The sequence below is a fragment of the Manis pentadactyla genome, chromosome 6 (genome assembly GCF_030020395.1).
Source record: "Manis pentadactyla isolate mManPen7 chromosome 6, mManPen7.hap1, whole genome shotgun sequence".
Taxonomy (NCBI): Eukaryota; Metazoa; Chordata; class Mammalia; order Pholidota; family Manidae; genus Manis; species Manis pentadactyla.
This window is the reverse complement of record NC_080024.1, coordinates 121,824,819-121,847,899: the sequence shown is the minus strand read 5'-3', so window position 1 is coordinate 121,847,899 and position 23,081 is coordinate 121,824,819. Positions and strand designations below refer to the sequence as shown.

General features: G+C 40.5%; 1 protein-coding gene across 7 annotated transcripts in view; it reads right to left on the bottom strand.

Moving 5' to 3' along the window:
• Positions 1–23,081, bottom strand: part of LAMA3 (laminin subunit alpha 3) — a 242,243-nt gene that overhangs the window by 167,606 nt on the left and 51,556 nt on the right. For 5 of the 7 annotated variants that reach the window (XM_057504103.1, XM_057504102.1, XM_036905734.2 and 2 more), the window contains exons 3-8: positions 10,787–10,904; positions 9,935–10,053; positions 8,556–8,726; positions 6,286–6,377; positions 2,994–3,127; positions 352–470 (exon numbers count right to left, since the gene is read on the bottom strand). In XM_057504103.1, coding sequence (XP_057360086.1) covers positions 352–470; positions 2,994–3,127; positions 6,286–6,377; positions 8,556–8,726; positions 9,935–10,053; positions 10,787–10,904 — 753 coding nt within the window. The remainder of the gene's footprint in view (positions 1–351; positions 471–2,993; positions 3,128–6,285; positions 6,378–8,555; positions 8,727–9,934; positions 10,054–10,786; positions 10,905–23,081) is intronic. The other 2 variants (XM_057504098.1, XM_036905736.2) reach the window with 1 other exon arrangement.

The window sequence follows — 23,081 nt, the reverse complement described above, 5'->3', positions numbered from 1 at the left end:
AGTCAGATTTAGAGTCAGCAGGGAAGTTGATACCTATATACCCTCCCATTTTATGGCCTTTCTGCCACAAGATGGATAACAGAAAGAATGAGAGCCAGGAATTCTCTCCATTTAGAAAAACCTAAATGAAGAATCTAATCAAGAGTTTGGGAAAACCTGCCTAGGTCCATTTTATCTACAATCTTTAAATTACATCCAGCTAACAAGGCCTCTTGTGTACAAAAGTAGAGAGATGGTCTCAGAAAATACTTTCAGTTGCAGAATGCTTTCTTGACACCTTTTAGGAGCAGGGCTTACTGAATACTCCTTTTCTCTGATGACACATCTAGTTTGACTTAAACAGTGCCTCACCTGACAATTAATGCAGACCCCTCCACCTGCATAGATGCCTTGAATATTCAAGCTTGCCTGCTGCCTCTCAACCTCTGGATCATAGTAGCAGTCAATGGCATGGCCATGACAGTTGCATGCTAAAAAAAAAGCATACTAAGTCAATATTCCATCATTACTATGGGACACTTAAATTCCCCCAGAGTACTACTGTTCGTTGACCTACAGTAAAGTCTATTCTACAACATTAGGGACTCTCCTGGTAGAAAATTCAGAGATTTTTACATAAAGACCAACCTATAACAATATGCAATTTACAACTTCTTTCATGTGATATTAAAAAAAGTCACATAATTACAACAAATTAAGATAAACCAAAATGCCATTTGAGCTTCATGTGTACACAGAATATTATTATTATTGCTATTATGACTACTAACGGGAATAACTGAGCTCTTGGTACACTATGAGAAGTGTTTTACATGCATTATCTCATTTAATCTGCTCCACAACTTTCTAAGGTAGGTGCTATTATGTCCATAGCCCAGATGGGAGGCTGAGGCTTAGTGAGATTAAGGGATGTGCGCATAGTTAGATAGCACAGAGTGGGTACTCAAGAAAGACTTGTTGAATGCACTTGAATCCATAGAGTAACAATATTATGAGCCATCAAAAGGATTTCAAAGAGTTTTTAGTAATATAGGGGAAATATCTAAAAATATTCAGTGAAAAAAGATCAGAATATAAAATTGTACATATGGTATAATCTGGAGTATTTAAAGTATGCATGAAAAAAAATTAAAATATCTAACAAAATACTAATAGTAGTTCTCTTTGAATAGTAAAATTGTAGTAATTTACTTCCTATCATTTCCAAGTTATCTACAAGTAATATATAATACTTCTAAATTAGAAAATGTAAGTTAAAAGTCATTTAGGATCTTTATTACTGCCAAGATGAAAAAAAATTAACATAAAAATTCTTATTCTTTCTTAAGCAGAACATGCATTCATTATATTCCACCTAGATCAAATTTTCCGAATTTTTCCAAGAATTCGTATGTTTCAGTCAAGTTCCCAGGCAAATATATTAGGGAAGAAGACTAAATTGGAAATTAGACAAATTATCCTATTTTTAACAAGATATCATTTTCTTATTTTTAATTGCCCAGCAGTGCCATGATAAAAAAAATTTCAAGGCATTTGTACCCACTGCATTTCTCAAGACTGTTTATTTTGAACTGCACAAATTCAAACAGAATTTAGAAAAGTACCTAGGGAATGTATCTTAATAGGTCTGAGTTTTCCATATGCTGTTTCTGTAATTCTTAGGATCTTTATTAAGAAATTGTCCAAACCATTTGGACAAGTTTATAAAGGTTAAAAACTCATAAAAGGAAATTTTTTAAACTTTTTGTATGTGCTGGAGTAAAGCATGGCATTCACTGAAGGGCTCCTAAGTTATTCTGGAAAACTAATGAAATTGCTAATGTTGGGAGTTCATGTAATAGTACTTATTCAATCAAAGTATCCTAAACCAGAGCCTGAAAGTCCTCGAAGAAACAGCCCCTGGTTATTTCCTCTCCCTCTTTCAGGTCCCATTATCTGGGGGTGATGAATCGGGAAGTGGGAGAGGAACCTGTTAGCTATGAATATAAAGTGAGAATGGCCAGCAGAGTAACATCCCTGGACCTAGAGACGCATTGGAGCATTTGCCTGGGGCAGCATCAAACCTTCCAACAAAGTTAGAATCTCTCAAAGAACTCACTGGAAATGCCTCTCAAGTAAGTTTGCTGGTCATTGAGATCATCAGTCTTAGCTCTTAAGAATTACAAAAAATACCTGGCTAAAATGTATAAAGTACGGATTCTCTTACCTACCCAGGTCAACAAAATTGGATCCAAAAACCTTTTGTTCATTCGAGAAAGCAAATCCATCTTCCAGAGCTAAGAAAATTCAGGAAAAATAGGCCACAGTCTCCAACGCCAGTAACTAAAAGTTACAAAAAATGTTTGCAGCAGTTGGAATAAATATGTGGCCTCCTAAGAAGGTCAATTTAAATAGGATCTTCAGTTGGATGTTTTAGGGCTTGCTTGTTAAAAACGATTTTCTTATTTTACATTACACCTATAATGAAAAGCAGCCTCTGGCCTTTTTACCTCCCTCTCTGGTCCCCTCCACCCTACACCCACCTCGTCCTGTGACTGTGTCCCTCCCATGACGCCTGCTTCCTAAGGGAGTCTAGCTCTCTGTTTAATGCCAATCTCACCACCTCCAGACCTCAGTCCTCAAAACTGTTAGGATTCTGATCTAATATCACGTTCTAAGAAATGGTAAGGGTTTAAAATTTATTAGTGGCTGTATCATATTGCCGATTGCTAAAAAGAGCAGTCAACATGTGGAGGCACACAGCCCCATCTTGCATACACAGTCAGTGATTATTAATGATTCTTGTTGTTATTTTGTTCTCATATTTATATCTGAATTTAGAGTGAGGCACTGTTACCTCCAGTCTATCAGTTTTTCATTGCAATAGGCAGGCCTGAGTCCCTAAGACTGTCATGATCCACACTCTCCCCAAACACGGAAAACAGTCTTCAAGTGGAAATGAAGGGAAGCCTTGAGCAGGGCTGAGCCCCTGGCACCCCTCCCTGAGTGCTCACCTTCACACTCATTGCTCTGCTCCCACGTGGCAGGCCACCAGCGCCTCTGATGGTACCCAGCACAACAGCGATCACACGTTTCCCCACAGGTGTGGTGCTGGCATTCACACCGAAACCTGGGCATGTCCACACCTCTGTTATTCAAAGTTAGGATTAAAATCACTTGTTCCAGTGTGAAAAATTGACAATCATCACAGTCACCCACCATACCATTTATTGAGTAATATGGGAACAAAGCATTTTTGCATCTGTTATTTCAAGTCCCCCACCCATTCTGTTATCTGCATTTTATAGATTCAGAAGTATTAAAACACTTGCCAATGGTCAAGCAACAATAAATAGAAAGCCAGATTTCAGACCTGTTTGTCTGATTCCAGACTCCCATCTCTTTCTTCTCTACTACCTTATATCACAACAAATGAACACTTGAGCGAGCTAGTTCTGAGTTTACTGAAATTTGTTGAGTATCACTTCTTCACAGACGTCTGGAGTCATCCTGTGAAAAAGAGCTGCTCAGGTTTCTTGCTCTCCACCTGGGGTCAGGCACAGATTCACGGAATCCAAGAGACAGTTACTAGCAAGATCTGCAAGGACTCTGCTCCAAGAGGCTGTGCTCCAGCAGAAAGCTCTGTCACAGGGCCAACAGCTGAGATTACTCAGCAAGCCAAAGAGAACAGTCTAAAAATCTACATTCAAAGGTTTATATTTCTGCCTTAAAACTTTTCCAAGTTAAAATGCAATTGTAGCCATGGCATTAGATTAGAACTCCAAGGTCTGAGCTCTCCTTCAACTGTGCTTGAAAAGGGATTCAAAACAGTTGTCTAAGAAAGGTCTCAGCTCTGCCTATGAGGATTCCCCCTCTTCCAAGGGGAGGTGGGATGGCATATGTTCAGCTACACTCCTAAGAGAAGGTGTCACTCCTCTCCCAGCTCAGCTGCCTGTACAGCAAATGGACATATATTTAACTAGCAGCACATAACAGCTAGAGTCCAAATGGGCTTTCACCAAATAGGGAATTTCAGTTCATTACCAATAAAGTATTTGCACAAGCTGTGTAAAGAATTATTTAGGGATGATTTCTTATAGAACATATGGCCCAACTCATATAGGGAGATTAAAATTGAGCATAGCAAAAAAATAGCTGTTTATTTGCCTGAATCATATTGATAACCCCAAATAATTGGTATTTCTGATTCTCTCTGAGCTCAAGCTGATGGCTTCTAAAGAAAATTCACCTTTGCATCTGCCGTAAGGATATTACTACAGATGCTTAATAAAGATCCTCTTCATGATGACTGCCCCACCCTGCATCCAAAGAAATGTTTTGTCTGGTCCAAGTGTCAATGAGTTGGAGAGAAGTTAGTGTAGTGTCCCTTAGGCATCTCTTAAATAATTGATCAGTTTTTAGTTTATGATCATAGTGAAATAAGAAACTGAGCCACTTTCTCTTTTTGAGTTGCCTGCTGGGAAGCTCAGAGTTAAATTTATGATCCGTCGATGTTTCCAGGCACCACGGTCAGCATAGCACACATGATAAAGCCCTCTTCTGCCTCTTTATGGGTTCTGCTTGTCTAACTAACTCTTCTGATTGTCCAGCCTTGACGCCCTCCATTAAGTCTTTGCATCCCCTTAGATATATTAAAAGATTTTTTCCTATTTATGGATGTGGATTTCATCAGCACTGCTGCAGGTCAGCCTATTGGGCAGAAGCAAACCAACAGACAATACTAGGCAAGGCAGTTATGCTGGTATAGACCAGAGGCAAACAGCCTTCGCTGAGGCAAAGAGAGAGTCTCTCTACTCATAACTGCCAGTAGAGAACCCCTCCAGGCCTGCCTGCCAAGGACAACAGGGCTTGGAAGCCCTTCTAAGCAGGAAGCTCAGACCTCCAATGACGTAACTCTTCTACACTACACCAACCTCTCCTCTCCCCTCTCTCTCCAACTCAGGATCCCCTGACCTGCCTTCAGGTGTCCTAGGGCCCTGTTTTCCAGGAAGCTAAATGGCAGCAATAGATTAATAATGAATAAACAAGTCCTTGCTGATTAAAGGCTAGATGGTTGACAGATTCACATCGCACTCTCAGCTAGCACCACCTGATCGCTGAAGGAGACTGACAACATGAGGGGCTGCTGGTGGGGAGAAGGGCTCCATGGCGCACATGAGCAGGTGGCTGGAACCTCTGCCCCAACATGAAGCTAGGCCTAACAATGCACAAACCTGAACCTGACAAAACGGTGCTCACAGAAAATTACAGACTTTCAAGAAAACATTGAGAGAAAATTATTACTGCATCGAGCCTTCTATAAATTGCAGCCTGTAAAAGTACCCCTCTTTTGGTGGTAACATGAGTATACAACTGCTGAGCACTAAAAATAATAAGGTAAGATCCCTGCACCTTATTGTGTGTACAATATGCCTCAATTAAAAACAAAAATGGATCCACCCAAGTCCGTAGCAGCATTATTCATGATAACCAAAAGGTGGCAGCAACCTATATGACCACCAGTAGATGGAGGAATGGTATATATACATAATGAAATACTATTCAGTCTTAGAAAGGAAGGGAATCTGACAAAGGCTACAACACGGACAAGCCTGAGTTCACCATGCAGTCACAGAAAGACAAATACTGTGTGATTACATGAAGTACTTAGTCAAATTCATTGAGACAGAAAAGTAGAATGGTTGTCACCAGGGCCCGAGGGAGGGGGAAATGGGAAGTGGCTTACCGGGCAGAGCGTTTCAGTGTTAGAAGATAAAAAGAATTCTGGAGATGTACTGCACAACAATGTGAACATATTTAACACTGCTGAGCTTAAGCCACTACCACTTAAAAATGCTTAGCTGGTAAACTTTACATCGTGTGTTTTACCACAATGAAAAAAAACAGAAAGGATTTGAAAATGTATACCCCTGATCCCATTAGGCCAGGGATGACACACAAGTTTTATTTCTCTTGCCAACTCTAAACAATTATTCATGGCTGCCTGGGGCACCATCTCGGCATGGGGTGGCGAGGATGGGGGGTGGAGGGCAGTAGGGGGGGACCTGGTGGCTGCATCCCAGATCAGCCGCAGAGCGCTATGATTGATTAGCCACATCTGCTACGGGCTGCGGGGGACTGTATGTAGGGCTGAAGTTGGGGAGGCACACACCCCACCTCTTTGTTGATAAGGAAACATTCCTGTTGAGGGCAGGAACTTAGAAACATGTAATGGGATGCAAATACCCACTGAAGCAATTAGACTTGTTCACAGCAAGACTTAAAAAATCTGTCCAATGTACTTACAGTTTTTCAGGATTGTTTGCACTGCATACTTCAGCATGGCCATTGCAAACACACCGCCCGCCAATGCTGATGTCCTTTATGCTATAATAATACTGTGCAACAGAACACACAATGTGGCAGTTTTACAAAACAGCAACATAAACTCCTTTACTAATCTTTAACTCATATCTGTATGGATCCTGTGTCCCTCTCACCCTCTCTTCTTGAGCTTACATCAACACCAAGGGGAGCTGTTTGGATGCAACTTGTCTTACAAAATAAATGCATTCCTCAATCAAATTTAATAGCACACCGCCCAGTGTGTGCACACTTAAAAATCAAATGCTTTAAATGCATGGAGGGAGATTGCCTGGGAAAAGAATCATATTCTACAGCCTTTTGGAAAGGGATTAAGTGCTTGCCAGGTTTTTTAAAAATATAAACATTTGTGTTTCATAAATTAAACCTATTTATTTACCCAAAATAAAACGTTTCTATCAAAAATGTTGTATGGCTATGTGCAGGCTCTGAGAAGGGAGAGAACCCTTACTATGATAGATTTAAAAACAGTACTGAGAGTGGGAGGGACCCCCAGCAGTGGTTAAAGGCTGCCTGGCTCAGAGTTACTAAAGCCAAAGACAGAGTTTCAAGCTCCATAAAGCCAGACAGAGGAAGATTCAGACCTAGGCAATGATCAGCCCTTAAACCAGGCCACAAATGTTGGTAGGCCATTTCATCGACAAGGTCTTACTTAGCCCAAAGGCATTAACATCCCTCCTATTCATACAAATAAATTCATAATTAGAGGGCTTGCTGTGACAACTTAACACCCAGAGAGAGAGAGAGGCACCCCACCTGCCTTCACCCCTGCAGCACACACGCATGGGGTAGGGTAGCTGCATTCTCTCCCTCCAATTCAAGAAGCAACCTAGATTTGGGGGGTCAAGATGATGTATGTGGTGCATTCCATAAAAAATTATTTAATAGAGAAGACTATAGTCACCTAAATGAAAAGCAACATACATATATATGAGCACAAATCTTGCAACCCCCAAAAAGATAACTGAAAAAAAAGGAGGGTGAGGTACATTTGTGGCGAGGCTCCAAAACACCTGGAGGAATGTAAACACCGCCTGGCTACAGTTTACCCGACAGCCCAGCTCTGCCTTGTAAATTCCATCCTTGGATCCAAAGTATTCTCCACCTACAGCAGCTCCAAGGAGAGGGGGTAGAAAACACAGAAGACAGGCCACCTGCCTCCTAGATGACTGACCTTTCTGGAAAATGCTCAAAACTAGGAAATCTTACCCTTCTCTCTCCTGTTTCCTCTCCCAGCTCTCTGATATTACCTACCCAAGAAGCCACCCTCTATAATGTGCTCTGGACATCTTCCACTCACCCTTGCGGGTCACTCTCCAGGCCTACCTTTCTCCATGCTACCCTTTGCCCTTTGGCCGAACTTTACGGCTGCAAAAAAGTTCTCTTGCCCTCTGGTTTCTGGTTTTGGGTTTGGCCAGTGGGAGGCATGGGCAGGAGATAAGAGGGTGGGAGAAGAGTAAGCTCACAATATTTATTCGGTTGGCTCCCTCTGTGCCTAGGAGACAGAGGTACTGTCCTGACACTGAGAGTATGTGATCCAATACAGCAGACAGTCCTAGGGTCACCACCACCTACGTCTCCTTCACTCAGACTCGAAAGCATTCCCCAGCTGCCTGCATCCAGGTGGGGCTCCTCCACCAGTTCCTACCCATGGAAGTGACCTGTGTGGCTAGCGGAAGGTGGAGCTTCTCTGTGCTCCCTCTCCCCTTATCTGCTGACCAGGTGAAGGGGTTCCAAGGGAGGACTCAGATCCTACAGGACAGCTGCCCATCTAGCTAGAAAAAGCCCAGCTCCCTGTATGACGGCATCTAGCTGATCCCGCCTGCTGACCCACAGGAGACTCTGACATAAGCAAAAAAATGAACCTTTACTCTCTTAAGCCCTGAGACTTGGGGTTTGTTGGTTATACTAGATTATTGGATATAATAGGTTATTATAACCAATAAGTTATTGGCTATTATAGACTAATAACAGGCAGGCTATCATCTTTTGTCTTTCATCTTCTTTGAATATAATGATTTTTTTTCAACAACCAACCTTATAAATTACATCTAATATTTCAGACAAGAACAACTCGTACACCTACACCATTACTGGCTGTAAAGATTACTTGAGAGAGTTCAAGGCAACTCATTTGATAAGCAAAAAATGTCACAAAAGCTGCCAACTAGGTGCCTCAAAACACCACTCACCCGCCGGGTGACAGTTGGATCTCTCTGCGCTTTAGAGATGAGGTGCCCAAGAAGGGTGTTTGTTCGCAGGAAACGCAAGCGGATGTTCGTTGCCTTGGTGAACTCCCTCAGGGTGTGAGAGAAGGTAAAATTTTTTGCACCTGGACGACCATTTATCAAAGACACCACAACCTAAAATAACCAAACACACACAGAGGGGAAAAAATTAAAACTGTGACTAAAGTAAACTAACTCACATGCAAGCACTTAGCTTCTTTGAGCGGGTCACTGTTGTAGGTGGTCTTGGGTCTTGTTTATGTCTAAAAATGTCATTGCTAGTTTCATCTCCAGTCCCCTTCCTAGATCTAAATGTGAGCCATCTGTCCCTGACACCTGCGCTCTCAGGCAATGCTCATTCATTTTCAAATCCTTTGTTCTATCAGTGCAGTTGTGGGGCTGTAACACTAGGAACTGTTGAAAATACAATGTTAAAAATCTCTAAATATAAAGAAACAACTTTTTGTCAAGATGCCTACAAGAAACTAAGCTAACATTACATTATGAAAATGAGGTTGAAAAAGGAAGTCTCTGCATGTAAAACTGACAGCGAAGGAGACAAAACAATCTATGTGAAACCCAGGCTTTGTTTTAAAGCCCGAGGAGATGAAGTCCAAGTCCCACACATCTGAGACATGAACCACTCACCAGTCATTGGAAGATTTGGACAGAGCTTCTCAGGAAAGATCTCTCTACCAGCAGAGGAAGACTGACACCCTTTAAGGAAATTCATTTGAAACTCACCTCACGTTTATGATGGCCTCACAATTTCCATGGAATTCTCTGGTTTTCCCCACCTTTGTTTTCCTGTTGTTCTCCTCTAACAATAGTCTGGCTGACTTCACAAGAGCCTGATGTCCAAAGGGACAGCAATCCTTTTTTTCCCTTACAGATAATACCCACCCTGCCAAAAAGGATCAGGGACCAGGGCCACCACCTCCTCCTCATATCCTCACTCTTAGAGGGATAACGGGTTTGTCAAGCAGTGGGAGGGGGTCTTCACCTCCAACACTAGCAGCCCGATTTCTAAATATTCCACCAGAGAGTTCAAATCCTGTGGGCCTTAAACCTGGAATCCTGACTTCCTGAGAAGAATTAAAGACCTCAGATGGAATTTGCAATGTCAAATATACCTCAGTTAAATAAAATAAAAAAAGAATTTTCAACACAACTCATTCTGTGCGTCTTCAATGTGATTCCTTTACCATCTAGTCCCAAGCACCGGATTCCATCATGACCTATGTCAGGTCCCCTTGAAGGCGCAAGTTTCACAACGTGAAAAATTTGATATCTTCGTGTTAATTTCTGAGTCTTATCTCTCACAGCCCCCCAAATCTACGTACCTCACCATTTTCCAAAGGTACAATCCGGGAATATTCAGTAGTACAAAGTACATCATCATCTCTGGTGAGAGCTGTGTTTGCCTCCTGCCCAAATTGTTCCAAACAGTCTACTTTAGAGTCTAGGAAGGACACATTTTAATATTATAAAATATTAGCATCTTGCTGTAAGAAACCTTATGATTTTAAGAAAATACATTCTTAAGGTAAAATACATTTTTAAGGAAGATTCTTTCCCTTAAGCAAGAAAAGAACAGAGAAGCATTTAAGACTTTCAAACCAAAGCCTAGAATGAAGTTTCAGTTCATTCAAATACCAAGTCATTTCAGGCCACTTCTTTCAACAGCAAGGTTTGGAGATGTTCTAAATACTCACTCATTAAGCAAGTTTACCCTCTAAGGAACATTCATGGAAAACCCAGTACCCAGGTAAAATCCCTGTCCACTTCAATTCATCATAGGGTCCAGAGACACCAACATTCTCTATTAGTGAGGATGACAGGATCCAGGGAAGTAATGTAAAATGCAGGATCCCTAAAAATGGAACTAAGTTCCTAATTGTACATAAAGGAAAAGCACTAGAGCTATAACCCAGTTATAGGTGCACTGTCTCCCCCAAAATCATGGCAAGAACTGTTACCATAAAAGGCATTTCAACCTCAGTTTTGCATGCATAACCTTGGAATTAATGCATACATGCTTGAGAGGTAAGGATGTTCTGAGGGTGACCTAGAAAGTTAAAAACTGACCTGTCCCTAACTAGCCACACTGAGAGACTAATTTTCTAGTTAAATACAGTTTTGATCTGTTGCAAATAATCAAAGCCCCTCATAATATGGTAAGCAAGATTACTTACGAGCAAAATATTGCCAAGGTGAGTAGGTGCTTCCAAAGTCTACAGATCTTTCTAAGACCCAAAGATCAGGGCGAGGAGAATTTGCAAATTTGATTAAAACATAGGCCACATGGAAAAGCTAAAGATAAACAAAGAAGACATAATTATTAAAATTGCCTCATCTATCCACAACCTCAACCATCTCTATATTTTGCTTATTTACAAGGAAACACATCTACCCACACCTTCCCCGAGATCCTATTTCTAACTGCCTATTGGACATCTCTACCTGGGTGTGACCTCTCAGGCTTATCATGTTCAAAACCAAAATAATCATTCTTCTTTATCCACCAAATCCATACAGTAATCTTTGTCACACCTCAAACATTATACCTTGAATTTCAACCAGCCTACATGGCATCTTAAAGCCTGTACATTCAGAAAATCTGGTGTCAAGTAGTAGTCATCATGTGCTGAGTCCTTCTAGGACCAAGAACCAATGGTACAGCCCAGCGTGGCCCCTGGTTCTAGGTCTTGAAGAGCTCGCTGCTGCAGAACTGAGGGCTGGGCAGCTGCTTGGGAAAGGAGTAGCACCGCCTTCCTCTGCACCATCTCCACTCACCCCCTCTTTTCCTGATTGCATGGCTTCTTATGAATTTTCTTGCTCATCCTCATTTTGCCAGTGGCCAGGACAATGCAAAAGTATGGAGGAAATGAAGGGGGGCTTTGGTCCTGCTTTGTCTACCTTCCACTCTTAAATCCCAACATGCCTCCCACGGGGGACCTCAGGAGTCCTTGTTGTCTACTGCTACCCATCCCCCAAAATTTATCTGGCTTGAATTAAGAACTCTGACAGTCTATATATTTCCCAAAGAGCCTGGGATGTCAATGAATACAGGTGTTAAACAAATCTGTTCACATGTTAATGAATGAAGATCATCTCCATCTCCATATTCCCTCACCCCAAGTTAACAGATTTAACAGTGACTCTGAGAAAAGGACTGCCCCACCTTATTAGCTAGCCCAGTGCAGCCATTGGCACAATGAGGGCATCTAGTTAGACAGAGAGGCAGTACTCAATCTTTGTGGATCCTCCTATTTTTTTGGGGAAAAAAATAAAGCAGTTTCATCTTTGTATTTTCACAAACAATAGTAAGAGTCATGTATTTTTCTTTAGAGTCTCAGAATTACTAGCTAATTATAAACATTCCAAACCCGGCACTAGGAGCCAAAACCACTAGGACAAGAGCTCTCAAATTTAGTCTCAGGACTCCTTCACACTTTAAAAATGACTGAGAACCTCGGAGAAGAAGAGAGAGAGAGAAAGGGATATAAAGTGTCTTTGAGGAGGTAATTGCTGAAAACTTCCCCAATCTGGGGAAGGAGATAGTCTCTCAGGTGATGGAGATGCACAGATCTCCCAAAACAAGGGACCCAAGGAAGACAACACAAGACATATAGTAATTAAAATGGCAAAGATCAAGGATAAGGACAGACTATTAAAAGCAGCCAGAGGGAGAAATAAGATCACATACAAAGGAAAGCCCATCAGAAGAAACCTTACAGACCAGAAGGGAGTGAATGATGTATTTAAGGCAATGAAATAGAAGGGCCTGGAACCAAGATTACTTTATCCGGCAAGATTATCATTTAAATTTGAACAATGGATTAAACAATTTCCAGATACGCAAAAGCTGAGAGAATTTACCTTGCAAACCATCTCTACAGTGTATTTTGGAGGGACTGCTATAGATGGAAGTGTTCCTAAGGTTTAATAGCTGTCACCAGAGGTAATAAAACCACAGTAAAGAAAGTAGAACAGCTAATTACTAAGCAAATGCAAAATTAAAGTAACTATCCCCAAAGTCAATCAAGGGAAAGACAAAGAGTACAGAATATGATACCTAATATATAAAGAATGGAGGAGGAAGAAAAAGGAGGAGAAAAAGAAAAGAAACCTTAGATTGTGTTTGTAATAGCATATTAAGTGAGTTAAGTTAGACTCTGAGATAATAAGGAAGTTAACATTGAACCTTTGGTAACCATGAATCTAAAGTCTGCAATGGCAATAAGTACATTCCTATCAATAATCACCCTAAATGTAAACGGAATGAATGCACCAATCAAAAGACATCGAGTCACTGAATGGATAAAAAAAACAAGACCCATCTATATGCTGCCTGCAAGAGACTCACTTGAAACCCAAAGACATACACAGACTAAAAGTGAAGGGACAGAAAAAGATATTTCATGCAACTAATAGAGAGAAAAAAGCCGGAGTTGCAGTACTTGTATCAGACAAAATAGACTTCAAAACAAAGAAAGTAACAAGAGACAAAGAAGGACATTACATAATGATAAAGGGGTCAATCCAACGAGAATATATAACCATTATAAATATCTATGCACCCAATACAGGAGCACCTACATATGTGAAACAAATACTAACTGAATTAAAAGGGGAAATAGAATGCAATGCATTCATTCTAGACTTCAACACTCTACTCACTCTGAAGGACAGATCAACCAGACAGAAAATAAGTAATAATGACACAGAGGCACTGAACAACACATTAGAACAGATGGACCTAACAGACATCTACAGAACTCTACATCCAAAAGCAGCAGAATACACATTCTTCCCAAGTGCACATAGAACATTTTCAAGAATAGATCATATACTAGGCCACAAAAAGAGCCTCAGTAAATTCAAAAAAATTGAAATTGTACCAACCAGTTTCTCAGACCACAAAGGTATGAAACTAGAAATAAATTATGCAAAGAAAATGAAAAATCTCACAAACACATGGAGGCTTCACATGCTCCAAATAATCAATGGATCAATGACCAAATAAAAACAGAGATCAAGCAATATATGGAGACAAATGACAACAATGATTCAACACTGCAAAATCTCTGGGACGCAGCCTAGGCCATGCTAAGAGGAAAGTATATTGCAATATGGGCCTACCTCAGGAAAGAAGAACAATCCCTTATAAGCAGTCTAAACTCACAATTAATGAAACTAGAAAAAGAAGAACAAATGAGGCCCAAAGTCAGTAGAAGGAGGGACATAATAAAGATTAGAGCAGAAATAAATAAAATCGAGAAGAATAAAACAATAGAAAGTATCAATGAAAGCAAGAGTTGGTTCTTCAAGAAAATAAACAAAATAGATAAACTCCTAGCCAGACTTATCAAGAAAAAAAGGGAATCAGAAATGAGAAAGGAAAAATCACTGTGGACAGCTCAGAAATACAAAAAATTATTAGAGAACACTATGAAAAATTATATGCTAACAAACTGGATAATCTAGAAGAGATGGACAACTTTCTAGAAAAATACGACCTTCCAAGGCTGACCAAGGAAGAAGCGGAAAATCTGAACAGACCAACTACCAGCAATGAAATTGAACTGGTAATCAAAAAACTACCTAAGAACAAAACTCCTGTACCAGATGGCATCACTACTGAATTTTATCAAACATTTAGTGAAGACATAATACCCATTCTCCTTAAAGTTTTCCAGGAAATAGAAGAGGAGGGAATACTTCCAAACTCATTCTATGAGGCCAACATCACTCTGATACCAAAACCAGGCAAAGACACCACATAAACAGAAAATTACAGACCAATATCCCTGATGAACGTAGATGCAAAAATATTTGACAAAATATTAGCAAACTGAATTCAAAAATACATCAAAAAGATCATCCATCATGATCAAGTAGGATTTATTCCAGTGATTCAAGGATGGTATAACATTTGAAAATCCATCAACATCATCCACCACATCAACAAAAAGAAGGACAAAAACCACATGATCATCTCCATAGATGCTGAAAAAGCATTTGACAAAATTCAACATCCATTCATGATGAAAACTCTCAACAAAATGGGTATAGAGGGCAAGTACCTCAACATAATAAAGGTCATATATGAGAAACCCACAGCCAACATTATATTTAATGGTGAGAAGCTGAAAGCCTTCCCTTTAAGATCAGGAACAAGACAAGGATGCTACTCTCTCCACTTTTATTCAACATAGTTCTGGAGGTCCTCGCCACAGCAATCAGACAACACAAAGAAATAAAAGGCATCCAGATTGTCAAGGAAGAAGTTAAACTGTCCCTGTTTGCATATGACATGATATTGTACATAAAAAACCCTAAAGAATCCACTCCAAAACTACTAGATCTAATATCTGAATTCAGCAAAGTTTCAGGATACAAAATTAATACACAGAAAGCTGTGGCATTCCTATACATTAACAATGAACTAGCAGAGAGAGAAATCAGGAAAACAATTCCATTCACAATTGCATCAAAAAGAATAAAATACCTAGGAATAAACCTAACCAATGAAGTCAAAGACCTATACCCTGAAAACTACAAGACACTCATGAGAGAAATTTAAAAAGATACCAATAAATGGAAACACATCCTGTGCTCATGGATAGGAAAAATTAATATTGTCAAAATGGCCATCCTGTGTAAAGCAATCTATAGAGTCAATGCAATTCCTATCAAAATACAAAGAGCATTGTTCAACAAACTACAGAAAATCGTCCTAAAATTCATATGCAAGCACAAAAGGCCTTGAATAGCCAAAGCAATCCTGAGAAGGAAGAATAAAGCAGGGGAAATTATGCTCCCCAACTTCAAGCTCTACTACAAAGCCACAGTAATCAAGACAATTTGGTACTGGCACAAGAACAGACCCATAGACCAATGGAACAGACTAGAGAGCACTGACATAAACCCAACCATAAATGGTCAATTACTATATGATAAAGGAGCCATGGACATACAATGGGGAAATGACAGCCTCTTCAACAGCTGGTGTTGGCAAAAGTGTACAGCACATGTAAGAGAATGAAACTGGATTATTGTTTAACCCCATACACAAAAGTAAACTTGAAATGGATTAAAGACTTGAATGTAAGTCATGAAACCATAAAACTCTTAGAAGACAACATAGGCAAACATCTCCTGAATATAAGCATGAGCAACTTCTTCCTGAACGCATCTGCTTGAGAAAGGGAAAGAAAAGCAAAAATGAACTCATGGGACTACATCAAACTAAAAAGTTTCTGTATGGCAAAGGACACCATCAACAGAACAAAAAAGGCATCCTACAGTATGGGAGAATATATTTGTAAATGACATATCTGACAAGGGGTTAACATCCAAAATATATAAAGAACTTACACGCCTCAACACCCAAAAATTAAATAACCCGATTAACAAATGGGCAGAGGATATGAAGAGACAGTTCTCCAAAGAAGAAATTCAGATGGCCAACAGACACATGAAAAGATGCTCCACATCACTAATCATCAGGGAAATGCAAATTAAAACCACAATAAGATATCACCTCACACCAGTAAGGATGGCCAGCATCGAAAAGACTAAGAACAACAAATGCTGGCGAGGATGCAGAGAAAGGAAAACCCTCTTACACTGCTCGTGGGAATGTAAGCTAGTTCAACCATTGTGGGAAGCAATATGGAGGTTCCTCAAAAAACTAAAAATAGAAATACCATTTGACCCGGGAATCCCACTCCTTGGAATTTAACCAAAGAAAACAACTTCTCAGATTCAAAAAGACATATGCACCCCTATGTTTATTGCAGCACTTTTTATAATAGCCACGGTATGGAAAGAACCTAAGTGTCCATCAGTAAATGAACGGATAAAGAAGATGTGGTACATATACACAATGGAATACTATTCAGCCATAAGAAAGAAACAAATCCTACCATTTGCAACAACATGGATGGAGCTGGAGAACATTATGCTCAGTGAAATAAGCCAGGCAGAGAAAGACAAATGCCGAATAATTTCCCTCATTTGTGGAGTAAACAATGATGCAAAACTGAAGGAACAAAATGGCAGCAGACTCAGAGACTCCAAGAATGAACTAGTGGTTACCAAAGGGGAGGGGTGTGGGAGGGCAGGTGGGGAGGGAGAGAGAAGGGGATTGAGGGGTATTATGTTTAGTACACATGGTGTGGGGGATCACAGGGAGAACAGTGTAGCACAGAGAAGGCACACAGTGGATCTGTGGCATCTTGCTGCACTGATGGACAGTGACTGCATTGGGGTATGGGTGGGGACTTGATAATATGGGTAAATGTAGTAACCACATTGTTTTTTCATGTGAAACCTTCATAAGAGTGTATATCAAACATACCTTAATAAAAAATTTAAAAAATAAATAAAAAATAAATCCCTGAGGACCTCAAAAAGCTTTTGTTTATATGGACTGTGTTTATTGATATCTACCATATTAAATACTAAGGCTGAGAAAAAATTTTACTGTGTATTCTAATTCATTAAAAATTATAAACCCATTACATACTAATATAAGTACCATATTTTCATGAAAAATTACTGTATTTTCCCTACCATAAAAATTTTAGTGATAATAGTGGCTTTGCTTTATATTTTAAAAGTCTCTTTAAATGTCTGCCTTAACAGAAGGTAGCTGGACTTCAAAGCATGTGTACCTCCTAAAAAGCCCTGGGACCCACATGGGTATTCCACCACACTCTGAGAACCACCACTCTAGATCAGAGATTACCCTTTGATTTAGAAACCCTTCTGCTTATTTCTCCATGGAAGCAAGCACTGTCACACAAATTCCCAAGAACTCTAAATCCAGCCAGTTGTGTCCCAAACTTGCCCTTTGATCTTGTAAAACTTCTTCCCCAGCCTCAGTTGAATGTCCCAGATTGTATACGAAGCCTACGAAAAATGATCCAACCTCATGGAGGAAAACTAATTAGGAACTGTAAGGTATTCTGAAAACCATAAAGTCATATCTAAAGGTAGAAGAAAAAATTTCCAAAAGACACTGTCCTTATCATTATTATGTAAGTATTATGAATGGTATTATGTACCATTTATAGCAAGTCCAAGAACTCCCAGTTTGGAAAATCAGAACAAATGTTTTTCCTTTAAAACTGTTTGCACATCTCTGTTAGACCACACCAAAATAACACTGCTTTTAGACATGTAAGGTAGGCTATGAACGAAACATTTTTAGATACAGAAATCATTCACATTGTTAATCTCTTCCATCAAAATCCTACAATCATAGTACCTCCCCCACAAAAATCATATTTATTTAATAGTTTATGATCTAATGGTTATTATGTTCTACATACTATGTAAAGCACCTCACAAGCATTCTCACCTGTAGTCCTCACAATTAAAGTGGGATTTCATGAAGCCCACGAGGGTAAGTGTGGACTTTTAGAGATGAGGAAAGTGTGGCTTGGAGAGGGTAAGTCACATGCCCATGTCTTACAGATAGTAAAATCCAGAGCCTAGGCATACTCTATTCACTGATCACTAGCTATGCCACAGAACCTAACAGATACTTAGTGTTTGACTGTTGTATCCTAAGGGAAATAAACTGTCAGAAAAATTCCAAACACCATACTAAGAAACTAAGATTCTATTCTAGGAGCCTGAAGGTGGGGAACTACATTATGATACATCTCAAGAATTATTGAGTGCACTGGTGTTCCAAAGTTGCACTTTCTGCTACTGAAAATCCAAATAAATTAAATAGCCTCAGTGGCACAGAAGGGATCTTTGTCTTTGTTCCAAGATAATGTGTGATCCCTTTGAAGCAGCAGAGCAGTTAAACATCCCCCATGTAGCAGCAGGTAGAGACACGCCTCAGTGTGCCCCTCTGCTTGTTAGGTGAGCCCGCCACCTGAGCCTAATTTAATAAGCCCACTGATTCCATCAGCTCATCTTCCAGCACCCATCAGACAGGACATGCCACTTCCAAATGCTTCCCTTCATTTCATCTTAGAGATTTGTTTCTGAGATTCCTCAGCACACATTTGTATGCCCTGACTCTTGGTAGGCTGCATTTCGTTTTTTCTGATTCCATTTGCTCTGGCAGACTGTGTTTTCTCTGTCGCGCACCACGGCTATGTAACTTGCAGCTGCTTCTTGCCAAGTGCTTCAGCTCTGCAGCAAATCTCTATTTAGTCTTACAGATTCAAAATGTTGCTGCGAAGCAGTGAGTGGTTTCCAAAGTGGGTTCATGGCCTGGAGCTTGCACATTAAACCAACAGGTATTGATTTATTCTCTTCTGCCGGATAACTTAAGATCATGTGCCTTTTAAAGGGCTCCTTCTGTTAAACCCCTTGTATCAGTTACTTCTGTTTGATCACTCAAAATACTTCCAGGCACTCAGGAATGATTTGTGAGACTCACTGATGTAAAGAAGGTTCTTTATGAAGCTTTTTAGCACCAGACTGTTGGGTCACTTGAAGCAGAAGTGCAAATGCAAAGTTGTAGATTTTCAGAGAAATAACATTTGGGATCAAAGATGAGGAGGAAGAAATGACCAAGAAAGATTGAGTTACAGTCTTCTTTCCATGCACTTTTGGAACAAGCGAAAGATGGCCTAGGCTTTGTTGATGATCTTTTAGGTAGAGATACAAAGTAGTCTTTGAAATAATCTTTTAATGAAGCAGATAATAATCATAATAAAGTGGTGGGTGAGGCAATTTGACTTTCAAAGCCTTGAAGGTGAGTAGGTGAGACAAGACAGCAGCACGGGACCCTTGTTTCTCTCTGAGGTGCCCATCGCTTGGAAACCTCTGAAATTCCAGCTGTCTGCACCCCATCATCCCAGGATCTTCCCAGATTGCATGTAGTAAATATTCCACAAATGCTAATGAATTGGTGGATGGATGAATACTTGTGTAGTTGCCACCAAATTCGAGAAGTGGACACCCGTTGGCAAACACAGAGACAGAGGTGAACCCCAAGTGGTCCTGTCTGGCACCTGAACTTGGCGGTGGGCTGCTAAGGGTATAGGAAAATCAACTCCCGGGAGCAAATGCTTGTCCCACCACCCCCAAGAATTGTGACTCTAAGTACATCGATAACCATTCTGAGATTTTATTTCCTTGTTAATAAAATGATAGTGAAGATATTTATCAAGTAGATGAGGGACAATAACATACACTTCATTACAGATTTTAGATTCTCCGTCTAAAAGAGCACTTATCATGTTCTGTGGCATATTGTTTTCATCTTAAATCTAAGTTTATGTGTGAATTAACCTGTTATAATTAATTGAATTATAATCTGTTAAAATAGCATTATAATTTGATAAACATATTGTTTCACAAAGTAGCATTTCCTAATCTACTTTTTCCAACATTTTATTTTGTGTAATTTTCAAACCTATAGGAAAGCTCAAAGAACAATACAATAAATATCCATACACTTTTCACTTAGATCCACCAAATGTTAACATTTTGCCACATTTGTGTGCTCTCTCTCTCTCTCTACACACACACAGTTTTTGAACCTTTGAAAGTAAGTTTCAGACTTCATTATGCACCAACCCTAAATATGTCAGGATGTATCTCCCAAGAACATGGACATTTCTCCTACATAAACTCAATGCCTAAGAAATTTTACCATTTATACAAAAACCTTATTTAGTATACTGTCTGTATTCAAACTTTCCTCATTCTCCTAATTATGCCCCTTATATTTCTCCAGTCCAGGATTGGAAATCAGTTCAATCAAGGATTACATACAGGATTGAATTGGCAAGCTCCTTCTGTCTCCTGTATGTTAGAGCAGTCCTCCCATGGAGGGTTTTCATCCTGACATTGACATTTAGAGGAGCCCAAGTCCTTTCCATCACAGAATGTCCCACAATCTGAATTTGTCCGATTATTTTCTCATGAGTGGATTCAGGATAAGCATTTTGACAGGATTACTTCCTACCTGATGAGTCCTTCTCATGGCTTAATGCCAGGGGCACATGATACCAGGTTATCCTGGCATTAGTGATGCTGTTTGGTCTCTTGCCTAAGAAGATACCCCTCAGATTTCCCCATTATAAAGGTACTTTTTTACCTTTGTCATTAATAAGCAACCAGCAGCAAGGCATTTTGAACATTCTCTTTATGAAATAAATCATAAACGTTCCCACTCTCCATGTAAAAGTACAAATAGGAGTTATGACAAATAAATAATAAATACATATGGAACCAAAAAATTGTGCTTCATGGCAGGTGCCCATTTGAAAAACTCATCTAGTGAGGTAATTTCATAGCAAAATTTTAATTGAGAATAAAAAACGCACATCATGTGAAATGAAGCTCCACTGTAGTAACCTTGTTTGAAAAATGTTTTCCAAAATGAAATAATGATCCTCATAGAACAGTCAAGGCCTACGATGAAAAGACAACTCAGCTGGCTTGAAAACGGATCCTTTTAGACCTGGTCCAAAGAGCACACATGCCAGGGGCTCAGCAAGGGCATTTCTTGGGGGTTTCCCATCACCCTGTGCTATGAAAACCAATCCCAGCACCATCAAAAAGAGTGTGCTTGGGAGGAAGGTCACTCTGTCTCTCAGCTCCTTACTGGCTTCCCAAAGTACCTGCTCGCCAGGGAGGAGGGAAGGCGGATCATTCTAGAAACTTACACAAAGGAGCTCAAGAGGTCCCTAGGTCAACCTCTACCCTAAGATAAGAACCTTTACCCGTGAATCTCTCTGTGAGAGGTAACGTGCTGCACTGTCGACAACTTGTAACACTTACATGTTTCCTCAGTGTTTTGTCAGAAACGTTCTCTTATAGGTTCTCCTTTCACCCCTGGGAGTCACACAGATTTCTACTCTTTATCCCACATGACAGTCTGCCTGGGATTTAAATACCAACACCACATCTCCCTAGGTCTTAAGAAATTAAGACTTAAGTCAGCAGGAGGTTAAGATTATGGTAGAAATTGAAAAGGACAGGAGAAACAGGGTCTCTTGCCTCCTCATTAAAAATAGCTGTACTGGAGGCGGAGCCAAGATGGCGGCGTGAGTAGAGCAGCGGAAATCTCCTCCCAAAACCACATATATTTATGAAAATATAACAAAGACAACCCTTCCTAGAATAAAGACCAGAGGACACAGGACAATATCCAGACCACATCCACACCTGCGAGAACCCAGTGCCTCGTGAAGGGGGTAAGATACAAGCCCCGGCCCCGCGGGAGCCGAGCGCCCCTCCCCCCAACTCCCAGCGTAAGGAGAGGAGTCAGAGCTGGGAGGGAGAAAGGAGCCCAGGACTGCTGAACACCCAGCCCCAGCCATCCGCACCAGAGTGCAGACACAGTGCATGCGTGGGGTCCTGGATACTAGGGAAACAGGGCAGCGGTGAGCGGGTCCCAGAGGCCGGCGCCTGAGGACAAAGAAAAGTGAGCGGCTTTTTTCTGTTCTGTTTTGTTTTGTTTTGGCGAGTGCTTTTTGGAAGTCTTAAAGGGACAGGGCAGGACACTTAGTCCAGAGGCAGGGAATCTGGGGATCTCTGGGCACCCTAATCCCCTGGGCAGCAGGGAGCACGGAGGCCCCTCACATAGATAAATAGCCTCCCAGCCGCTTCCCCTCCAACGCAGCTCCACCATTTTGGAGCAGCGGCCCGACACAGGCCACGCCCACAGCACCAGCGGAGATAAACTCCATAGCAGCCAGACAGGAATCAGAAGCCCTGTCTGCACGCAGCTGCCCAGCACAAGCCACTAGAGGTCGCTGTTCTCCCAGGAGAGGAAGGCCACAAACCAACAACAAGAAGGGAAGTTCTTCCAGCCGTCACTCATCCCAGCTCTGCAAACTATTTCTCTCACCATGAAAAGGCAAAATTACAGGCAAACCAAGATCACAGAGACAACACCAGAGAAGGAGAGAGACCTAACCAGTCTTCCTGAAAAAGAATTCAAAATAAAAATCATAAACATGCTGACGGAGATGCAGAGAAATATGCAAGAGAAATGGGATGAAGTCCGGAGGGAGATCACAGATGGCAGAAAGGAGATTACAGAAGTGAAACAAACTCTGAAAGGATTTATAAGCAGAATGGATAAGATGCAAGAGGCCATTGATGGAATAGAAACCACAGAACAGGAACGCATAGAAGCTGACATAGAGAGAGATAAAAAGATCTCCAGGAATGAAACAATATTAAGAGAACTGTGTGACCAATCCAAAAGGAACAATATCCATATTATAGGGGAAACAGAAGAAGAAGAACAGAGAGAAAAAAGGGATAGAAAGTATCTTTGAAGAAATAATTGCTGAAAACTTCCCTAAACTGGGGAAGGAAATAATCGAACAGACCACGGAAATACACAGAACTCCCAACAGAAATGACCCAAGGAGGTCAACACCAAGACACATAATAATTAAAATGGCAAAGATCAAGGACAAAGAAAGAGTTTTAAAGGCAGCTAGAGAGAAAAAGGTCACCTATAAAGGAAAAGCCATCAGGCTATCATCA